The 16,588-nt window shown below is 39.1% G+C and overlaps 1 protein-coding gene across 1 annotated transcript in view; it reads right to left on the bottom strand.

The window, feature by feature from the left end:
* gdap1l1 (ganglioside induced differentiation associated protein 1-like 1) overlaps nucleotides 1–16,588 on the bottom strand; it is a 62,943-nt gene that overhangs the window by 13,176 nt on the left and 33,179 nt on the right. Inside the window, exons 3-4 of the mRNA XM_043710296.1 lie at nucleotides 11,726–11,899; nucleotides 1,348–1,442 (exon numbers count right to left, since the gene is read on the bottom strand). Of these exons, the coding sequence (XP_043566231.1) occupies nucleotides 1,348–1,442; nucleotides 11,726–11,899 (269 nt within the window). The remainder of the gene's footprint in view (nucleotides 1–1,347; nucleotides 1,443–11,725; nucleotides 11,900–16,588) is intronic.

Genomic DNA, 16,588 nt, shown 5'->3' with positions numbered 1-16,588 from the left:
ATCTGTGTCGGATGAGTGTGGGTCTTGAGGGAGGGGGTATCGTGGGATGGTGAGCCGTGTTGGTGGGTCTCGGGGAGGATGAACTCGTTGGGGTAGGTGTCAGGTGAGGGCGAGCTGTGTCAGGTGACTGGGAGTTGGAATGTTGTGTTGAGGTTGTGTGGGGCATTGATGGGGCCTCTTCTGGAGTGCTGTTCTTTTCCCCTTGCTATGGAAAGGATGTTGTTGGATTGGAGGGGATCAAGGCGATTTTCAGGAATGATGCCAGGAGTGGAGAGTCTGAGTAGAATTGTGGGGATAGGCTGGGACATGTTTCACTGGAGTGAGGGAGGTTGAGGGATGGGCTTGTGGGATCATTTAGGGTATGGATAGGGTGAATAGCTAGGGTCTTTTCCCTAGGGTGGCAGAGTTCAAAACCAGGGGGCATATTTTTAAGGTGAGAGGAGAAAGTTTTAAAAAGAATATGAGGGACAACGTTTTTACACAGAAAGTGGTTCATGTGTGGAATGAACTGCCACAGAAAGTGTAGGTACAATTACAACTTTTATAATACATTTGGATAAATATATGAATAGAAAAGGTTTGGAGCGATATTCGCCAAATGCAAGCAAGTAGGACTAGTTTAGTTTGGGAACATGATCAGCGTGAACTGGTTGGACTGTAGAGTCTGTTTCCATGCTGAATGACTCGAAGATTTTCACAGTAGGAGGCTTGATGATTGTTCCATTGCTCTTGCTACATTAACAGTGTTATGCAAAACGCATGTTGTTACTGCTGTTGTTGTGTATGGCAATGGTTGCATCTTCTCTCGTTCATGATGGTGATAATCTGGTGCTAATGTATTGTGAATGCACCTGTCACTTTCAGCCAAAGTCGAGGTATTGCTTAGTCTCTGCTGTAAGTTGACATGACCCGCTTCATTACGAGGATATATTAATAGATCTGAAAACTGAGGTATTGTGGATGAAATAAGGGAAGTATTCTGAGTCTGTATCAAATTTTGCTTTGGTCACAACTAGAGTATTGCTGTGAAAAAGAACTTGTTGCCGAAGGTTTTTGTCTTTCCTCATCAGAACAAATGCATGAATGTTAAATTGAAAATAATCATGCCAATTTACACCAGAGGAGAAATGATGCAGCAAGATTCTAATTTGTTTGGAGACAAAGGCAAGATAGGGAACACTTAATTTTTACTAGAATAAAGTTTGTCTTCACATAGCTTATAGCTCAAGTAGTTCAATATTCCATATCAGGTCTAATGGCAACTTGTTTGCAAGAATGCTTAGCCTGAAGCGAAAATTGACACCTTCATTTTAGAATCAAGTTGAAAGTAAACTGTATTTATATTACCATAAGTTTTTTTTGTTTGGAAAGGTATGGCTCTGTGAGTTGAGGTTGTTCTTGGTCAAGCTTCAAGAGTTCTGCAGCGGTGTTTACTAAATGTCCTGTCAGAAGAAAAGTCAAAGATATATGATTTCATATCTATTATGCCTTGTACAACATGAAAAAAAAAATGGTACACTGAAGCAAAACTCATTGCCACTGGTACAGCTTTTGGTCTAGAAAAACATATTTCTAATTACTATTTTGATTAAGAAGATTCCACTAATGTTCAAAGTCCTAGCTATACATGGGATGACAACCAAACTTAAATGTTTGAATTAGTGTCATTTCTTTTCATATCAAGTTCTGTACAGTTATAAAATATATTCTAGCAATTATTCCAAAACCAAAATGGGCTACAGTAGAGATCACTCAAGCTGAGTTTACCTGACAATACAATGTTCAAATGAAACACCTATTATTTTGTGGGAATTTAATTTGCAATTACCTTTGGACACACATCCATATCACACAATGTGAATGACTGATATCAACTTATGTTATATTTGATCTGAGCAGAATCATATATGCTGCAAAATGAGGTACTATTTCAACTTGTTAAACAAAAGTTGCTTTCACATTTGTTCTGAGAAAGGGCCACTGGATTTCTCTCCACAAATACTGTCAGACCTGCTGAGCTTTCCCAGCAATTTCTGTTTTTGTTACTTTCACATACCCATTCTCCCTTCATTAGATCATTGTGTTTAATGAAAAGCATTATACATAGCCCAAAGCTCCTATGTCCAGTGGTTATGATGGGGTTCCATTAAGTAGTTGGCAAAAGAATTCAACATGCCACTATCTGTTTCATTACTTGCATTCATGTCCAATCATGTAACATCCTTGTGGTCACTGACTAACTCTCGCTCTCAGTTCATCAACTCCTCTGTTTTAAAATTCTAATCTTTACTTTCAAATCTCTTCCAGGTCTCACCTCTTCTGCCCCTGCCCATATCCCAATCCCTGCAACAGCATCCTGACAGCACTGAAAGTATTTTGCATTCTGCCAACTTGGCCCCTTGCACATCCCCAATTCTTTTATCTGAATATTGATGGCCTTTAGCTGTCCAGGCTCAAACTCTAGAATTCCCTCCTAAACCTATATATACCTCTTCACCTCACTTCTCCTCTCCTGATGCTGTTCAAAACTTTCACTTTCACTGAATATTTATTTGGTCATCTGTTCTAATGTCTCCTTCATAGAGCACTCCATAGTATGGGTTGTGATAATTGATTTGCAAATTTTGTCTTGTTTTGTTGCTTTGAACAAATGACATTATATGCGATAAAACAACTATTATTAAGCAATTACAAAGGTGGCAGAAAAATGCCTAATATTCTATTTCAACATGCGTAAGATGCACAGCAATTGTAAGATAGAAGAAAACTAAATTCTTTGGCAATTGTTATGATCCCAGAACAGACTGCCAGATGTATGATGGCTAATGATTAGTAGCTTTCATGTTTAAAGTAAAAAAAGATGAGACCCATGGAATTTACTAACAGACTGAAGTCACAAAATTCAACTGTTATATTGATATTTGAACAAACAACAATAAACTTCAGCAGACATCATTAGAACAGGAGTAATATCTACAATACATGCACAACATACTTCTAACACCTGGAATTAACTTGTAGTAAATATGGGAAACAGATTGTGATCAAACCCCTCAAAGCACACATCAGATAACTGCGATCAAGACAAAGCCCATAGATCTTTCAGCAACTCCCCCAAACTTTGATAACACAGTGGGTCATCAACTTTCATTAAACTTCACAAGGGACATAATTCTTAACTGGGCTTAAAAACTCTCTCTCCACAGCTGCATCATCATGGTCTTCCTCAATGGCTGTTCTTATATTGGTCAATTCCCCTCTTTTCCTGGACCCGTGTTACCTATGGACTATGAAAACTGTACTCCAGTACTAATTCACATGCAAAACTCCAGCTTTTCACTGAAAATTAGTTTCACCAAGATGAAACAACCTCTGGGGTTGTCCTTGAGATTTTACCTTGTTCAGACACAATCATAGAGTCATAGGAGTCATAGAGATGTACAGCATGGAAACAGACCCTTCAGTCCAACCTGTACATGCTGACCAGATATCCCAACCCAATCTAGTCCCACCTGCCAGCACCCGGCCCAAATCCCTCCAAACCCTTCCTATTCTTATATCCTTCCAAATGCCTCTTAAATGTTGCAGTTTTACCAGCCTCCACCACATTCTCTGGCAGCTCATTCCATACACGTACCACCCTCTGTGTGAAAAAGTTGCCCCTTATGTCTCTTTTATATCTTTCCCCTCTCACCGTAAACCTATGCCCTCTAGTTCTGGACTCCCTGACTCCAGGGAAAAGACTTTGTCTATTTATCCTATCCATGCCTCTCATACTTTCGACCCTCAATCAACTGTACATAGCTATTGGAGGCACGTGGCTTCTTCTGAACTTTCATAACTTTCAGGACTTTTCCTAAGCTCTGATTCCAATGGCTGCCTACTAACACCTAGAACTTGTGATCTAACAGCATAGAAATATGCAACTGCTTATGACTTCTCATTGGAGTCTCCTACACAGAAACAATGTAGTTCTGTTGCCTTCCAAGTTGTAAAGATAAAAAGCTACCTTTCCAGCTCTTGTCTCCTTCTTCAACTCTTTGTCCTTTAAACTCCTCTTCATTGACCCCCAGACTATCTAAGGTGACCCACCGAAAAATATTGCAATTGTACTGCTGGGCAGTATTGAATATAGCTATGTAGAAACTCATACAATTATCAGTTCCATAAATGATACTAGTCATAGATTTTATACTGGTTCAGTACAAAACAATTATATGAATAGAGGATTTCATCACAAATAAACCAATAATGGCGGCACGGTGGCACAGTGGTTAGCACTGTTGCCTCACGGCGCCAGAGACCTGGGTTCAATTCCCGTTCCTCCGGGTGCTCCGGTTTCCTCCCACAGTCCAAAGATGTGCAGGTCAGGTGAATTGGCCATGCTAAATTGCCCGTAGTGTTAGGTATAGGGGTAAATGTAGGGGTAGGGGTATGGGTGGGTTGCGCTTTAGCGGGTCGGTGTGGACTTGTTGGGCCGAAGGGCCTGTTTCCATACTGTAATGTAATCTAATCTAAAAAATGTTTCTTTTAAAGATGGACTTGGTTACTGAAGTAATCAGAAAAAAATTAACCAGTAGTGTCAATGGATAATATTCTTGTCATTCAATTTGGGTTAGCTTGGTTGCTAACGTGTAACATTTGCATCTACATAAATATTGTTGATTTATCATAAGCACAAATTTCAGATTGCTGACCTTTGTTCATAAATCTTAAATTAACTAGAATGCTGACGCAAATTATTTTTTTGAATATCATATAATTTCACCAAATTATGTAACAGAACTAGACTTTTGGGCCCTGTTGGTGTGAGTGAGGCTTGAAAGTACTGAATGCATGCCCACTAACCTGAGTGGTCATAAAAAAGTGGGCAGTAAATGAAGAAGGAAACAATGCTGGTGCAAGCCTATTTGGAACAATAAAAATTGCATAATCAGGTTTTGAACAGATTCTTATGTTTTCAGGCAAGTTCAGTCCAGTTCATGTGTTTATTCTATTCAGAATAGGTAATTCACAATAGGAATTAATAGGATTCAATGTGGGTAACAACAGCTCAGACATGGCTCACAAGGCAAAGGTTTGTAGAGATGAGATGGCAATTTTAAGGTCAGGTTTTCAATACAGGATTACTGAGTTACTGTTTTCCGTACAGAAGATAACATTTCATAATACCAATTTTCCAACATTCTGTTGGCAATCCCATACGTGTTGCTTAAATTGATTTTTTTTTCACAGTTCTGCATTGTACATCCTATCTCTTTTTTATCTTGTTCCTTTGGTGCACTCATAAATCACTTGGTTGAGAGATTCCAGTTTACTGATCCCATAGTCAAAGAGTTATAAAGGTCGACAGCACAGAAAAAGGCCTTTTAGCCCATCACTTCTGCACCAATCAAAAACAAGCACCTAACCATTCTAGCCCCATCAAGTCCAAGGACTACCAACCAATCATATTTGACAACACAGTTTGCAGTTTGTATAATGTATCCTATACTGTAACATAACCAGATAATCAGATAAACGAGCACTTAGCAACGGATTGATCAAAGAGCTTGGTAGACACAGGGTTGGGATTTGAATATAAATTTTAGAGCTATGGTCTAGATCCCTGGAGCTAAACCTTGTTTTGACATTGGGATCCCAATGTTGGGTACATTTTCACATTTGAACTCCATCACACATTTGACAAGCACACCAATTAGAGTAACTCAGGGTGCCCACTTGATATCGGATAAGGATGTTAGGTATATTTCTAAGGCTGGATGGCTAATAGGACACTCTTTAATACTCACACATTGACCAGTCTCACCATCAGAGGTCAACACAGCCAAGTGTAGAGGAATGGAAGAAGGGGAGGGTGCCTCAAGATGGAGGTGCCCTATAAAGATTTTTTTTTAAAGTTAAACTTTAGAAATATTGCACTTTCCATTGCAATTGTGACTACAGTTAAGAGAATTTAATTTGCATTCAAGTGCTTCAGGACATTCTGAGGTCATTAAGGCATGATGGTTGAGAGGGGATTTGTTTAGATGGTGGGGGCTTGGAATGTTGTAATTTATAAGGTTATGGACTAAGAGCTAGAATGTGGGATCAGGTTAGATGGCTACCCACCACAGGCTTAGATATATTGGCCAACTGTCCTCCTTCCATGCTCTAAATGTCTAATTTTATTGAAAGACTGTTCATAATCATGTAGGGAAAGCACCTACATTGAATGGTCATTGGCTGCAAGTGTAGCCTAATGGCTGTGAGGGGTGAGAGAGTGAAGGAATTGTGGAGTTCCTTAGCTGGATATATGGGACAAGAACAGTCTGCTTTTATTGGTCTATCAGACTGCTTGCAATAGTCGGAAGGTAACCATTACTATCACACCTCCTCCCCCAACCACCACCAACTTCACTGAACAAAAATGGCTCAGGACCAGAGCAGGAGGCTGGCATTGCGATGGAAAAGAAGGGTTTTTCTGCCTCCACATCCATCTCAAGGGACAACTGAAAATTCAGCCCTGATAGCACAACTTCAAATGGTGGATCTAAAAGCGAGAAAATGCATAGATTCTACTGATGTAAGTGTTGAGCATTATGACTGTACTCACTGTCTCAGACAGTACTGTAGATTTCGAACTCACTGCCTGAAAGGACAATAATGATTAAAACTTGCAAAACATTTAAAATTTGTTTGAATATGTCTTTGGATTTCTGTAAGAGTCAAAAGTGGGTCTAATTTGGATGTCTCTTTGTCAGCCGAGTGACCTCCTTCAGTGCAATGAACCAAATATGTGCTTGAATTATAACAGAGCCTTTCACAGCCTCTGGTAATCTCCCAAATACTCGCAGCCAATTCATTGCTTTTGATGAGTTAACATTGTCATTTTGTAAGGCAATGCAGCAAATCTTCATGTAAGCGAAGATTCAGAGACAGCAATCAGCTAGTTCCAATAACAAATTAATGGTGATATTAATTCAGGGAAGAACTTTGGCTAAGACAGGGAAAATCACTCCTTCTTAGCTCCTCTTATATTGCCACCTGAGCATGCACAAGGGGACTTGGCTTGATAAGGGTCAGGGTCAAGTTTAATGTGCTAGATTAATGGTGCATGAGCACTTTAGTGACAGAAGGTCACAGCCAAGTACATTCAGCTACAGGTGAGGGATTATCATGGTCTGGCAGTGGAAATCCCAGGATAGTGAAGTCGCCTTGTAGGACCTAAACATTCACTTCTCCAGTGAATGTTTGAGTAAACTCAAAAACAGTTAAGATGTAGTAAAACAATTAAAATAAATTCAGTGAGGACTGCCTATAATTTAATGTTTAATCTTTAATACAGAGTGATAAATATACATGCCAGGAATTTCAAAATTATCACCCTGTAGCAAACTGGAACTGTGATCAAGTAATAGTGGAGAAAAAGAAGACAGCAAGTAAATTAAAAGGAACAGGATCACTCCAGGATAGTATTTTCTTCAGAGATATGAAACAATATCCTCATTTTGTTTTCCAAATGAAATGGGTTAAATAAAAAGAATGCCCACTTCACTAAGAAGTAGCTTGTAATAGAATAGTAACATTAGCCGTTTCACTATTTCTTTCCTACCTGACATATTTATACTTTACAACAAATACAGAGCATTGCACCAGAACTACAGTTCACAGACTGACCATGTGTAATGCAAAATAAGTGCTACTTTACGACATCATTTTGTTTTTAGCAAAATGCTTTGTGCTCAGGTTATGAAAAACATGCAGGAAGCTGACAACTTCTCCTCAGTTATGAAGAACATGTGCATGTAAGTGCACATATATTTATATACAGTACCACCATTGTGATTTGTAAGTTATGCTTGTCTGGTTTGTTTTGAAAGTTAACTTCAGGACATTTTGATCTACTCTCTCTAATCATCAGTTCATTCAGCAAGAATACTATTCATACATGATTAATAACCTAAGATGATGAATCAATATCTCTTGAAATTCATCCTTAACATCCATTAAGACTGATATAATTTCACAATTTGTACCTATTCATGTACAACAAAAAAATTACAATGTAAATGATTTATTTATTCATTTATTCCAGATATATTTCAATGTTCTCCAATGTAAGCAAGTACAGACAAATAAGATATGTTCAACTGTGTCTTCTCAATCACACATTATCCAAGAAATATTTTAATGCTATTTACTGCTGCAAATGTTCTTAGAAGCTCTATTTGTACATATTTCTGTAATATTCTGGGAAAGTTACTGGGTTGAATTGAATCAGGTCTGAGGAAACTGCAAATTTGTGCTGAACAGATTATTAAATAATAGCAAGAACACTTGCTTTCTTTCCCTATATTCACTCTGGAAGACACTGTCAAGACAGCATTTCTGTCTCATTTTTATTGACCTCATGATGTTAACAGTGTGGAACTGGAAACATATAGTATCATAATATAGTTCAGCATGAGAAACCCGCTGAGTCTGTGCCAACGTTTGAACAACAATCCAGTTAGTTCCACTCCCCCATTCTCTCCGCATATCTTAAGCATTTTTTTCTCCTTCAAGTATTCATTCCATTCCCTTTTGAAGGCAAATATTGAATCTCTCCCCTCCACTCTCTCAGGCAGTCGATTCCAAATTCTAATCATTCATCCAAATAAATGTTTTTCTTCACATTATCTTCAGTTACTTTGCGAAGCACCCTTAGATCTGTGTCTAGTTATTAAGCTCTTAGCTATTGAAACCATCTCCTTATTTATTCTATCTAAACATTCATGATGATAAATCTCCTCCTGGCCTCCTCTGATCTAAGGAAAACAAACCCAACTTCTGAGGTCCACTCATATAATTGCAATCTCTCATCCCGAGTAATTTTTTTCTGGATCTGATCCAAAGCTTTCATGTCCTACTTAAAGTTTTGGATCTAGAGTTTGACACAATACACAAGGTGGAGCCAGGATACTGTTTTATACAGGATTAGCATTATCTTTCCAGCTTTTGTATATCAAATCTTTTTTATTAATTTGGAGATCCCATATGTTTTATTCACTGCTTTGTTAACCTGTCCTACCAGCTTCAAAGACTTGTGAACAAACATTCCCAGGATTCGCCTGCCTTGCTCTCCTTTAAAATTATTCCATTTACAATGTGTTATTTCTCCTCATTATTTCTATAAAGCTTTAGCACTTCACACCTTCGCTGCATTAAAATTAATCAATAATGAGTGCACCAATTCACCAGTCTGTCTGTATATTCATAAAGTCTGTTACTATCTCCCTCACTTTATATTTCTTATTTTGTGTGGTCTGTAAATTTCAAAATCGAACCCTGAACCCCCAAATTTAAATAATTAATGTGTGTTGGAAACAATAGCGTTTCTAGTACTGAATCATGGGGATCCCTCCAGAATTCATAAAACAGCCATTCATAAAGCTCCCTGTTTTCTATCCCTCTATCAATTTTGTATCTATCTATCTAGTGCCACTTTTATCTCATTGGATTCAATTTTTCAAACAAATATATAATGTGGTACTTCATCAAATTTCTTTTGTAAGTTCATATACACAACATCAACTGCACTATCCTCATCCTCCTCTTCTGTAACTTCATTAAAATACTCATTCCAAGTTAGTCAACACAATGTGTCCTTGAAAAATCCATTTTAGCTCTCTCTCAATAGTCAGAACTTGTCCAATATCTGTTAAATTTCTCCCAGACCCTTGGTCTGAATCTTCTGAGAGCCACAATTACTGTCAGACTGCTGCTTTAGTTTCTATTGTTTAACCTGTGCCCAAGTCCACAAAGCCTTGCGTGTTTTTAAAGCATTGACTGTTGTATTTTGGTAAGTGAAGAGTTTAGTTACTTGATTGAAAAGTTACAGGGAGAAGTGGAATGAGAGGATAGGTGACAGATGGGTGAGGTGCAAGGTAAAAAGGTGAGAGGAGAGGGAGGCAAATAAGTAGGTGAGTGGACAGAGTGGAAGCTGGGTGAGGAGATAGGGTGGTAAATTTATGAGGGGATAGGGTGAAGAAGTAAGGGGGTAGGGTGGATTGAGGACGGTAGTCAAGTTGAATCAGGGCAAGTTGGGTGGCAAATTTCGTTGTTGAATAAAGAGGAGTGAGTTGGGGGATTTTGGTGGTACACAGGTGCGGGTCAGGTCAGGGAGAGGTTTAGTGAGGTTGAGTGTCGAAAGTGTCAAGGCTGCTCAAGTTAGGAGAGTGGGAAGGAGATATCATTTGGGAGATGTTGCTTGGTGGGGGTGCTCAGTTTTATAGTTTCCCTTGAGTTATATTAGGTTTTAATCCCTTTAACATTTTAGATTTAGATGTAGATTTCATTGTCACATGTACTTGAGTACATGTGAAATTGAATACATGAAAATTGGAGAAAGTCACCATTCTCCAGCACTATCTTATGATACAAAAGACAGGATTAAAAACAGAAGCAGAAATAAAAGAAAGAGTCAAAAGAAAAGGAAATGTCCAGATCACTCCCCTACCCCTGCAATGAGGCCTTGCCACCAGAAAAACAAAGCCACAAAGTCCATCCTCAGTCTGTGAGTACTCAGGTGCCCCGGGTCCCCACACGCTGCTGCAGCTACAATACCACAGTCATCAGCTTCCTGGACCTGGAGCTGCACCACCGTTGCTGGAACCGTGTCACCATTCTTCGAAGCCATTTTACCATCACCAACATTGTCACCACCATAAGTCTTCTGAACTGATTCAAACCTGACGCTGGACCCATTACACTAAAGCAGCCTGTGCCTCGTTCTGGCTTACAGTGCTGCCACCTCCTGGGGCCACCATTTTGTGGATAACTATTCAGTTAGGTGAATCAGAAGTCTTGAACCGTAACTCAGGATTGAGACTTTGTGGAGGGACCCAGCTGCCGGCTAATTGACCATCAAAAATTTTAACGTCTCTGGCAATTCCTGGGTTGTTGGTATTGGGATCTCTGCAGGATCTTTCAGAATATGTGACTACAATAATTTCCTTCCAATTAGAAGATCTGGGCTGTTGTTTCTAAATGCCTCTCCACCATTTATTTTAAATTGACCAGGCTGTAATTGTTAGATTTATCTTTACCAAAATGTTTTTGTGAACAAAGGTGTAACATTTGCAATCCTGTAGTATCACACTTGTATTAAAAAGGATGGGAAAACTGGGGGCAATACTTCAACAATTTCCAACATTACTTCCCTTAGCACGCTACTTTCTCCACTTCAGTACTAGTAGTCTTTCTAGTATCTCCTCTTGCTTTTATTGCATCCAGTGTCTCAGTAACCACTTAGCTTACAATAAATTAGTCAAAAATCGCTTGTTGGTAGATACCAATGCAAAGTAATCATTTGGTAGCATACATTTCTGCTTTCACCAATTGATCTACATTTTGGTCCCGATCTAGTCCACTGCTTTTCTGGCAGTTCTTTAACACACTTTTTAATGTGCCTTTGGAAAACGTGTAGGCTAGCACAGTAGAGGTGGTCGGTTCCCTATCCTACAGGATACTAATGTTTCTGTTGGGTTTTTGCAACAATATCAGTAGTTTTCATAACTTTTTGGTGTTAGTCTATTAATTAGCAAAATGTTTTGGATACTGTTTCATTTTTTTTCTGTTGACATTTAAGCTAATATTTGTTGGACTGGCAAACTAACACTGTAATTACCCTACCATACTCTGGAGTAACAAAGCTAACCCCATTCTAAAGTGCATTATTCATTATCCATACGTATTAACTTACTGCGGATTTCAGCTGTAGCATACTTCGGGATCATGGATTCTGTGGTCAATTCTGGATGTAGAATGCAGCCATGAGTGTAGGCATCCATGGGCAGTGAGTCCAGCAAGTCTTTAAAATGCTGCATTCTGGAATAAGTAAGGCTCCCTGCTTCTGGAATTAATCTTGAGAAGTTTTCTGGAGATAAAATAATAATTTGTCAAACATTGCCATATAAAATCTGGGTTCTTCCATTTATTCAAGATTATATAATTCTAAATCAAAAATAAAAATCACACAACACCAGGTTATAGTCTAACAAGTTTATTTGGAAGCTCTAGCTTTCAGAGTGCCGCTCCTTCAAGCAAACAACTTCTCTAATATAAAGCAATTTATTAATAATTTGACAATGCACCATTGCATAACAACAATATTTTGACCACACTCAGCCTAGCCTAAGAAAATTTTGCTCAGTGAATTATATCTATAAAGATTTCATGTAACTACATCGACTCAGAAAGAGATAAAAGTTAATGTCCCACTTTTCCCAAATTTTAATATTTAATACATTCTCATGTTCTAACCTTCAACACACCCTGTCCTGAAGGCACAAAGTTAATTTCACCCAATTAATTTTACAAATAAAGTGCTACAATGTAATACTGTTTCATTCTTTTGCATTCAGAGTTCTTGAGAAGATTTGCTCAGGTTGTGGATGAGATTGTTGACTTGCTTGCTGAGCTGGTAAGTTTATTTGCAGACGTTTCGTCACCACTCTAGGTAACATCTTCAGTGTGCCTCTGGTAAAGTGTTGGTGTTCTCTCCTTCTTGCTATTTATGTGTCTGGGTTTCCTGGGGTGGGTGTTGGCATTTCCATTTTGTTGCTGGTTCTGTGTCTTAGTGGTTGGTATATGGAATCCAACTCTGTATGTTTATTAATGAAGTTCTGGGTTGAGTGCCAGGCCTCTAGGAATTCCAGTGCGTGTCTCTGTTTGGCTTGTTCGAGGGTGGATACGTTGTCCCAGTCGAACAGGTGTCCTTCATTGTCCGTGTGTATGGATACAAGTGATAGCTGGTCATGTCTCTTGTGGCTAGTTGGTGTTCGTGTATCCTGATGGCTAATTTCCTTCTGGTTTGCCCTATGTAGTGCTTTTGACAGTCTTTACATGGTATTTTGTATATAATGTTGGTTCTGCTGGTTGTGGGTATGGGATCCTTTATACTTGTTAGTAACTGTGGTAATGTGGTATTTGGCTTGTGGGCTACCATGATACCCAGATGTAAGAGTAGTCTGATGGTCATTCCAGATATGTCCTTAATGTATGCAGTGTGCTGCAGTATGTTATGGCTCGCTTGAACAATGTTCTGAAATGACACTGTCAACCCCAGCAGACTCAGGCACACAAATAGCAAGCCGGACAGAAAACCAACGCTTCGCCGGAGGCGCACTGATATGTTCCCGAGTATGGTGACGAAATGTCTGCGAACGAACTTACCAGCTCAGGGATCAAGTCATTCTTTTGCATTTTATGGTTAAGTATGTAAGGCAAATAGCAATGTTTATTTTTCCCTATAGTTTCCGGCTGGGACAGTAATAAAGAGCAGAAAGAGTCTAGAGTTGGTAGGGTGTGTTTGGAAAAGTTTTCTGTATGAGTATGTTTTCAGTGCCATTGAAAAAGAAGGCAGTGCTGTCCCTCACTCTTAGCAATGAGATAGATCAAATGGATCAAGTGTCAGTAGGAAGACATTTAGTGGACAATGATCATTTTATAGTAAGGTTAGTATACTGATGAAGGCTACTCCTTCACCAGGTAGCTGTGACAATAGCAAACTGGATATGAACTTGACAGAGTGACTGGAACCAAAATGTACTGGTGAATGGTTGTTCGCAGGTTGAAAAATGGTTTATAATGAAATTGTCCAGTGATTGGTGTTAAGACCCTTGATCTGTCTGATATAATTTAATAAGTTAGACATTGATATACCGGGAATTATTTCAGAATTTGCAGACAATACAACATGTATGAGTGAAATTAGAAAAGAAGTGACAGTGAAATTAAATGAAGAGAAGCTTGAAGTGATTCTCTTTGTTAGGAGGACAGAGTGAAAATGTAATATATAAGATGAAAGATACAATTCTATTGGGCGCAGGTGGTGGGTTATGTAGGAGCAGATGGACCTGGATGTATAATGTTCCTAAATCATTAAAGGTGGTATACAGATTGAGAAAGTGTTTTAAAAAAGCATATGCCATTCAGGGCTTTATCAACATGGGCATAAAGTACAAAAATAAGTAGACAGTGTTAATAAAACATTAGCTTAGCCTCCATTGGAATATTACTTCCAGTTCTGAGGGTAAAATACTTTAGGAAAGAAATGAAGGTAATAGTGTGCAGAAAAGAATCATGAGAATGGTTCCAGGGACAAGCAACCTCAATTTAGAATCAGAGAATCCCTAAAGTGTGGAAACAGGCCCTTCAGCCCAACAAGTCTACACCGAGCCTCTGCAGAACAACCCACCCAGACCCATTGCCCCTATCCTGTATTTACCCCTGACTAATACATCTAACATACACATCCCTGAACACTATGGGCAATTTAGCACAGCCAATTTGCCTAACCTGCGCATCTTTGTTCTGTGGGAGCAAATCCATGCAGACACAGGGAGAATGTGGAAACTCCACAGAGACAGTCGCCCAAGGCTGGAATCAAACTCTGGTCCCTGGTGCTGTGAGGCAGCAGTGCTAAACACTGAGCCACCATGTCACCCAATTTAAAAGGGAGATTGGAGAAGTTGGGACTATTTCTTTGGAAAAGGCAAGGCTCAGAGGAGATTGATAGAGTTATTCAAAATCTTATGGTATCACAATGGAGTAGATAGGGAGAAATTGTTCCTCTTGGTGGAAAGATCACAAACTAGAGGATGCAGACTTAAGTAGTTGGTAAAGGAATCAATGGCAATACAAAAAAAAGCTTTTCCATAGAGTGAATGTATAGGATCTGGAATGCAACGTCTGAGACTATGATATCAGGAGGAAAACGTCAATCGAGCCTTTCAAAAGTGTTATGGATCATTATCTTAAAAGAAAACCGCAGCTACAGTGAAAGAGCAGAGGAGTGGCATCCTTCGAGAATCAACATGGACGTGACAACCTGTAACCATTCTATGATTCCATATATTGACTACTTACTATGACTACTGAATAAATTGATGTAATCTTGGTAATTGAATAAGAATTTTCTTCAGCACTCATACATAAATATAAGTGTTTATATTTAATATATAATATTATATATTATATATATAAGTCCACAAATCTATAAATCTCAGCCTCAATAATTGGGCTTTCCAGGGTTGAGAATTTCAGAGATTCACAGTGAAAAATAATTTTTCTCATCGCAATCTTAAATGGCCAACCCCTCCTGACTATATCTCTATTTCTAGACTTTTTGACAAAGAAAAACAGGCTGTCAGCACCAAACCCATGAAGTCCTGTAGGAAACTTATGTTTCAAGGAGATCACTTCTCATTCTTCTAAACTCCAGACAGCTTAAATACATTCTATGCACCCTCACCTTACCTGAACTCCTCATATCAGGAATCAATCTAATGGACCTTAACTGCATTCCAAAGCATGTATATATTTCCTCGGTACAGAGATCAAAACTGCACACATTATTTGTCACCTTACCAAACTCTGTACAAGTGAAACAAGATTACCTTTCTGTTGCATTCTAATTCTCTTACAATAAAGGCTAACATTTCTGGTTTGTCATGTTCCCAGCTCAAGGTTTGTTTTAAATTATTTCTGTGGCCCATGGTTTCCCTCCAGTCAATCACTTTTTTCTCTTCTGTGGGATTCTTGAAAGTTTAGCTCTTTTAGCTGCTGATTGTAAATACAAGCAGTGTTCTTAAAACTGTGTTAGAAGATTCTTCAGACCTCCACCACTTGTTTTGCAGTAGTGAGACAAAACCTTAACAATACTGAAACAATTTGTACAATGGATCCTCACCACTGCTCATCATGGTGTAAGATTCAACTGGTAGATTTGGTTTCACAATTCTCTTACAGAAATAATTTCCATAACAATGATCCTAATGATCTCCAGTTTGCCAAAGGCAGTGCTCTCTGCAGACCCATGACCCATTTTGCATTGCAACTGTCACTTCAGGTCAATGGAGAAGCTTATGTCCAAAACAGTTCTCGACTTTGTAGGCTGTGGAATTACTTACTCATCATCTAATACACCTTAGAAACCACTCTAACCTTGGGCTAGAACTGTGCAAGTATCAATATCAGAATAATCCATTCCCACCTCATTCTAACCTGCAGTTATAGAGTCATAGAGATGTACAGCATGGAAACAGACCCTTCGGTCCAACCCATCCAGGCCGACCAGATATCCCAACCCAATCTAGTCCCACCTGCCAGCACCCAGCCCGTATCTCTCCAAACCCTTCCTATTCATACACCCATCCAAATGCCTCTTAAATGTTGCAATTGTACCAGCCTCCACCACTTCCTCTGGCAGCTCATTCCATACATGTACCACCCTCTGTGTGAAAAAGTTGCCCCGTATGTCTCTTTTATATCTTTCCCCTCTCACCCTAAACCTATGCCCTCTAGTTCTGGACTCCCCGACTCCAGGGAAAAGACTTTGCCTATTTACCCTATCCCATGCCTCTCATAATTTTGTAAACCTCTATAAGGTCACCCCTCAGCCTCCGGTGCTCCAGGGAAAACAGCCCCAGCCTCTCCCTATAGCTCAAATTCTCCAACCCTGGCAACATCCTTTTAAATCTTTTCTGAACCCTTTCAGTTTTCACAACATCTTTCCGATAGGAAGGAGACCAGAATTGCACGCAATATTCCAACAGTGGCCTAA

This window comes from Chiloscyllium plagiosum, chromosome 20 (assembly GCF_004010195.1).
Source record: "Chiloscyllium plagiosum isolate BGI_BamShark_2017 chromosome 20, ASM401019v2, whole genome shotgun sequence".
Classification (NCBI taxonomy): domain Eukaryota; kingdom Metazoa; phylum Chordata; class Chondrichthyes; order Orectolobiformes; family Hemiscylliidae; genus Chiloscyllium; species Chiloscyllium plagiosum.
This window is presented reverse-complemented; position numbering and strand designations above follow the sequence as displayed.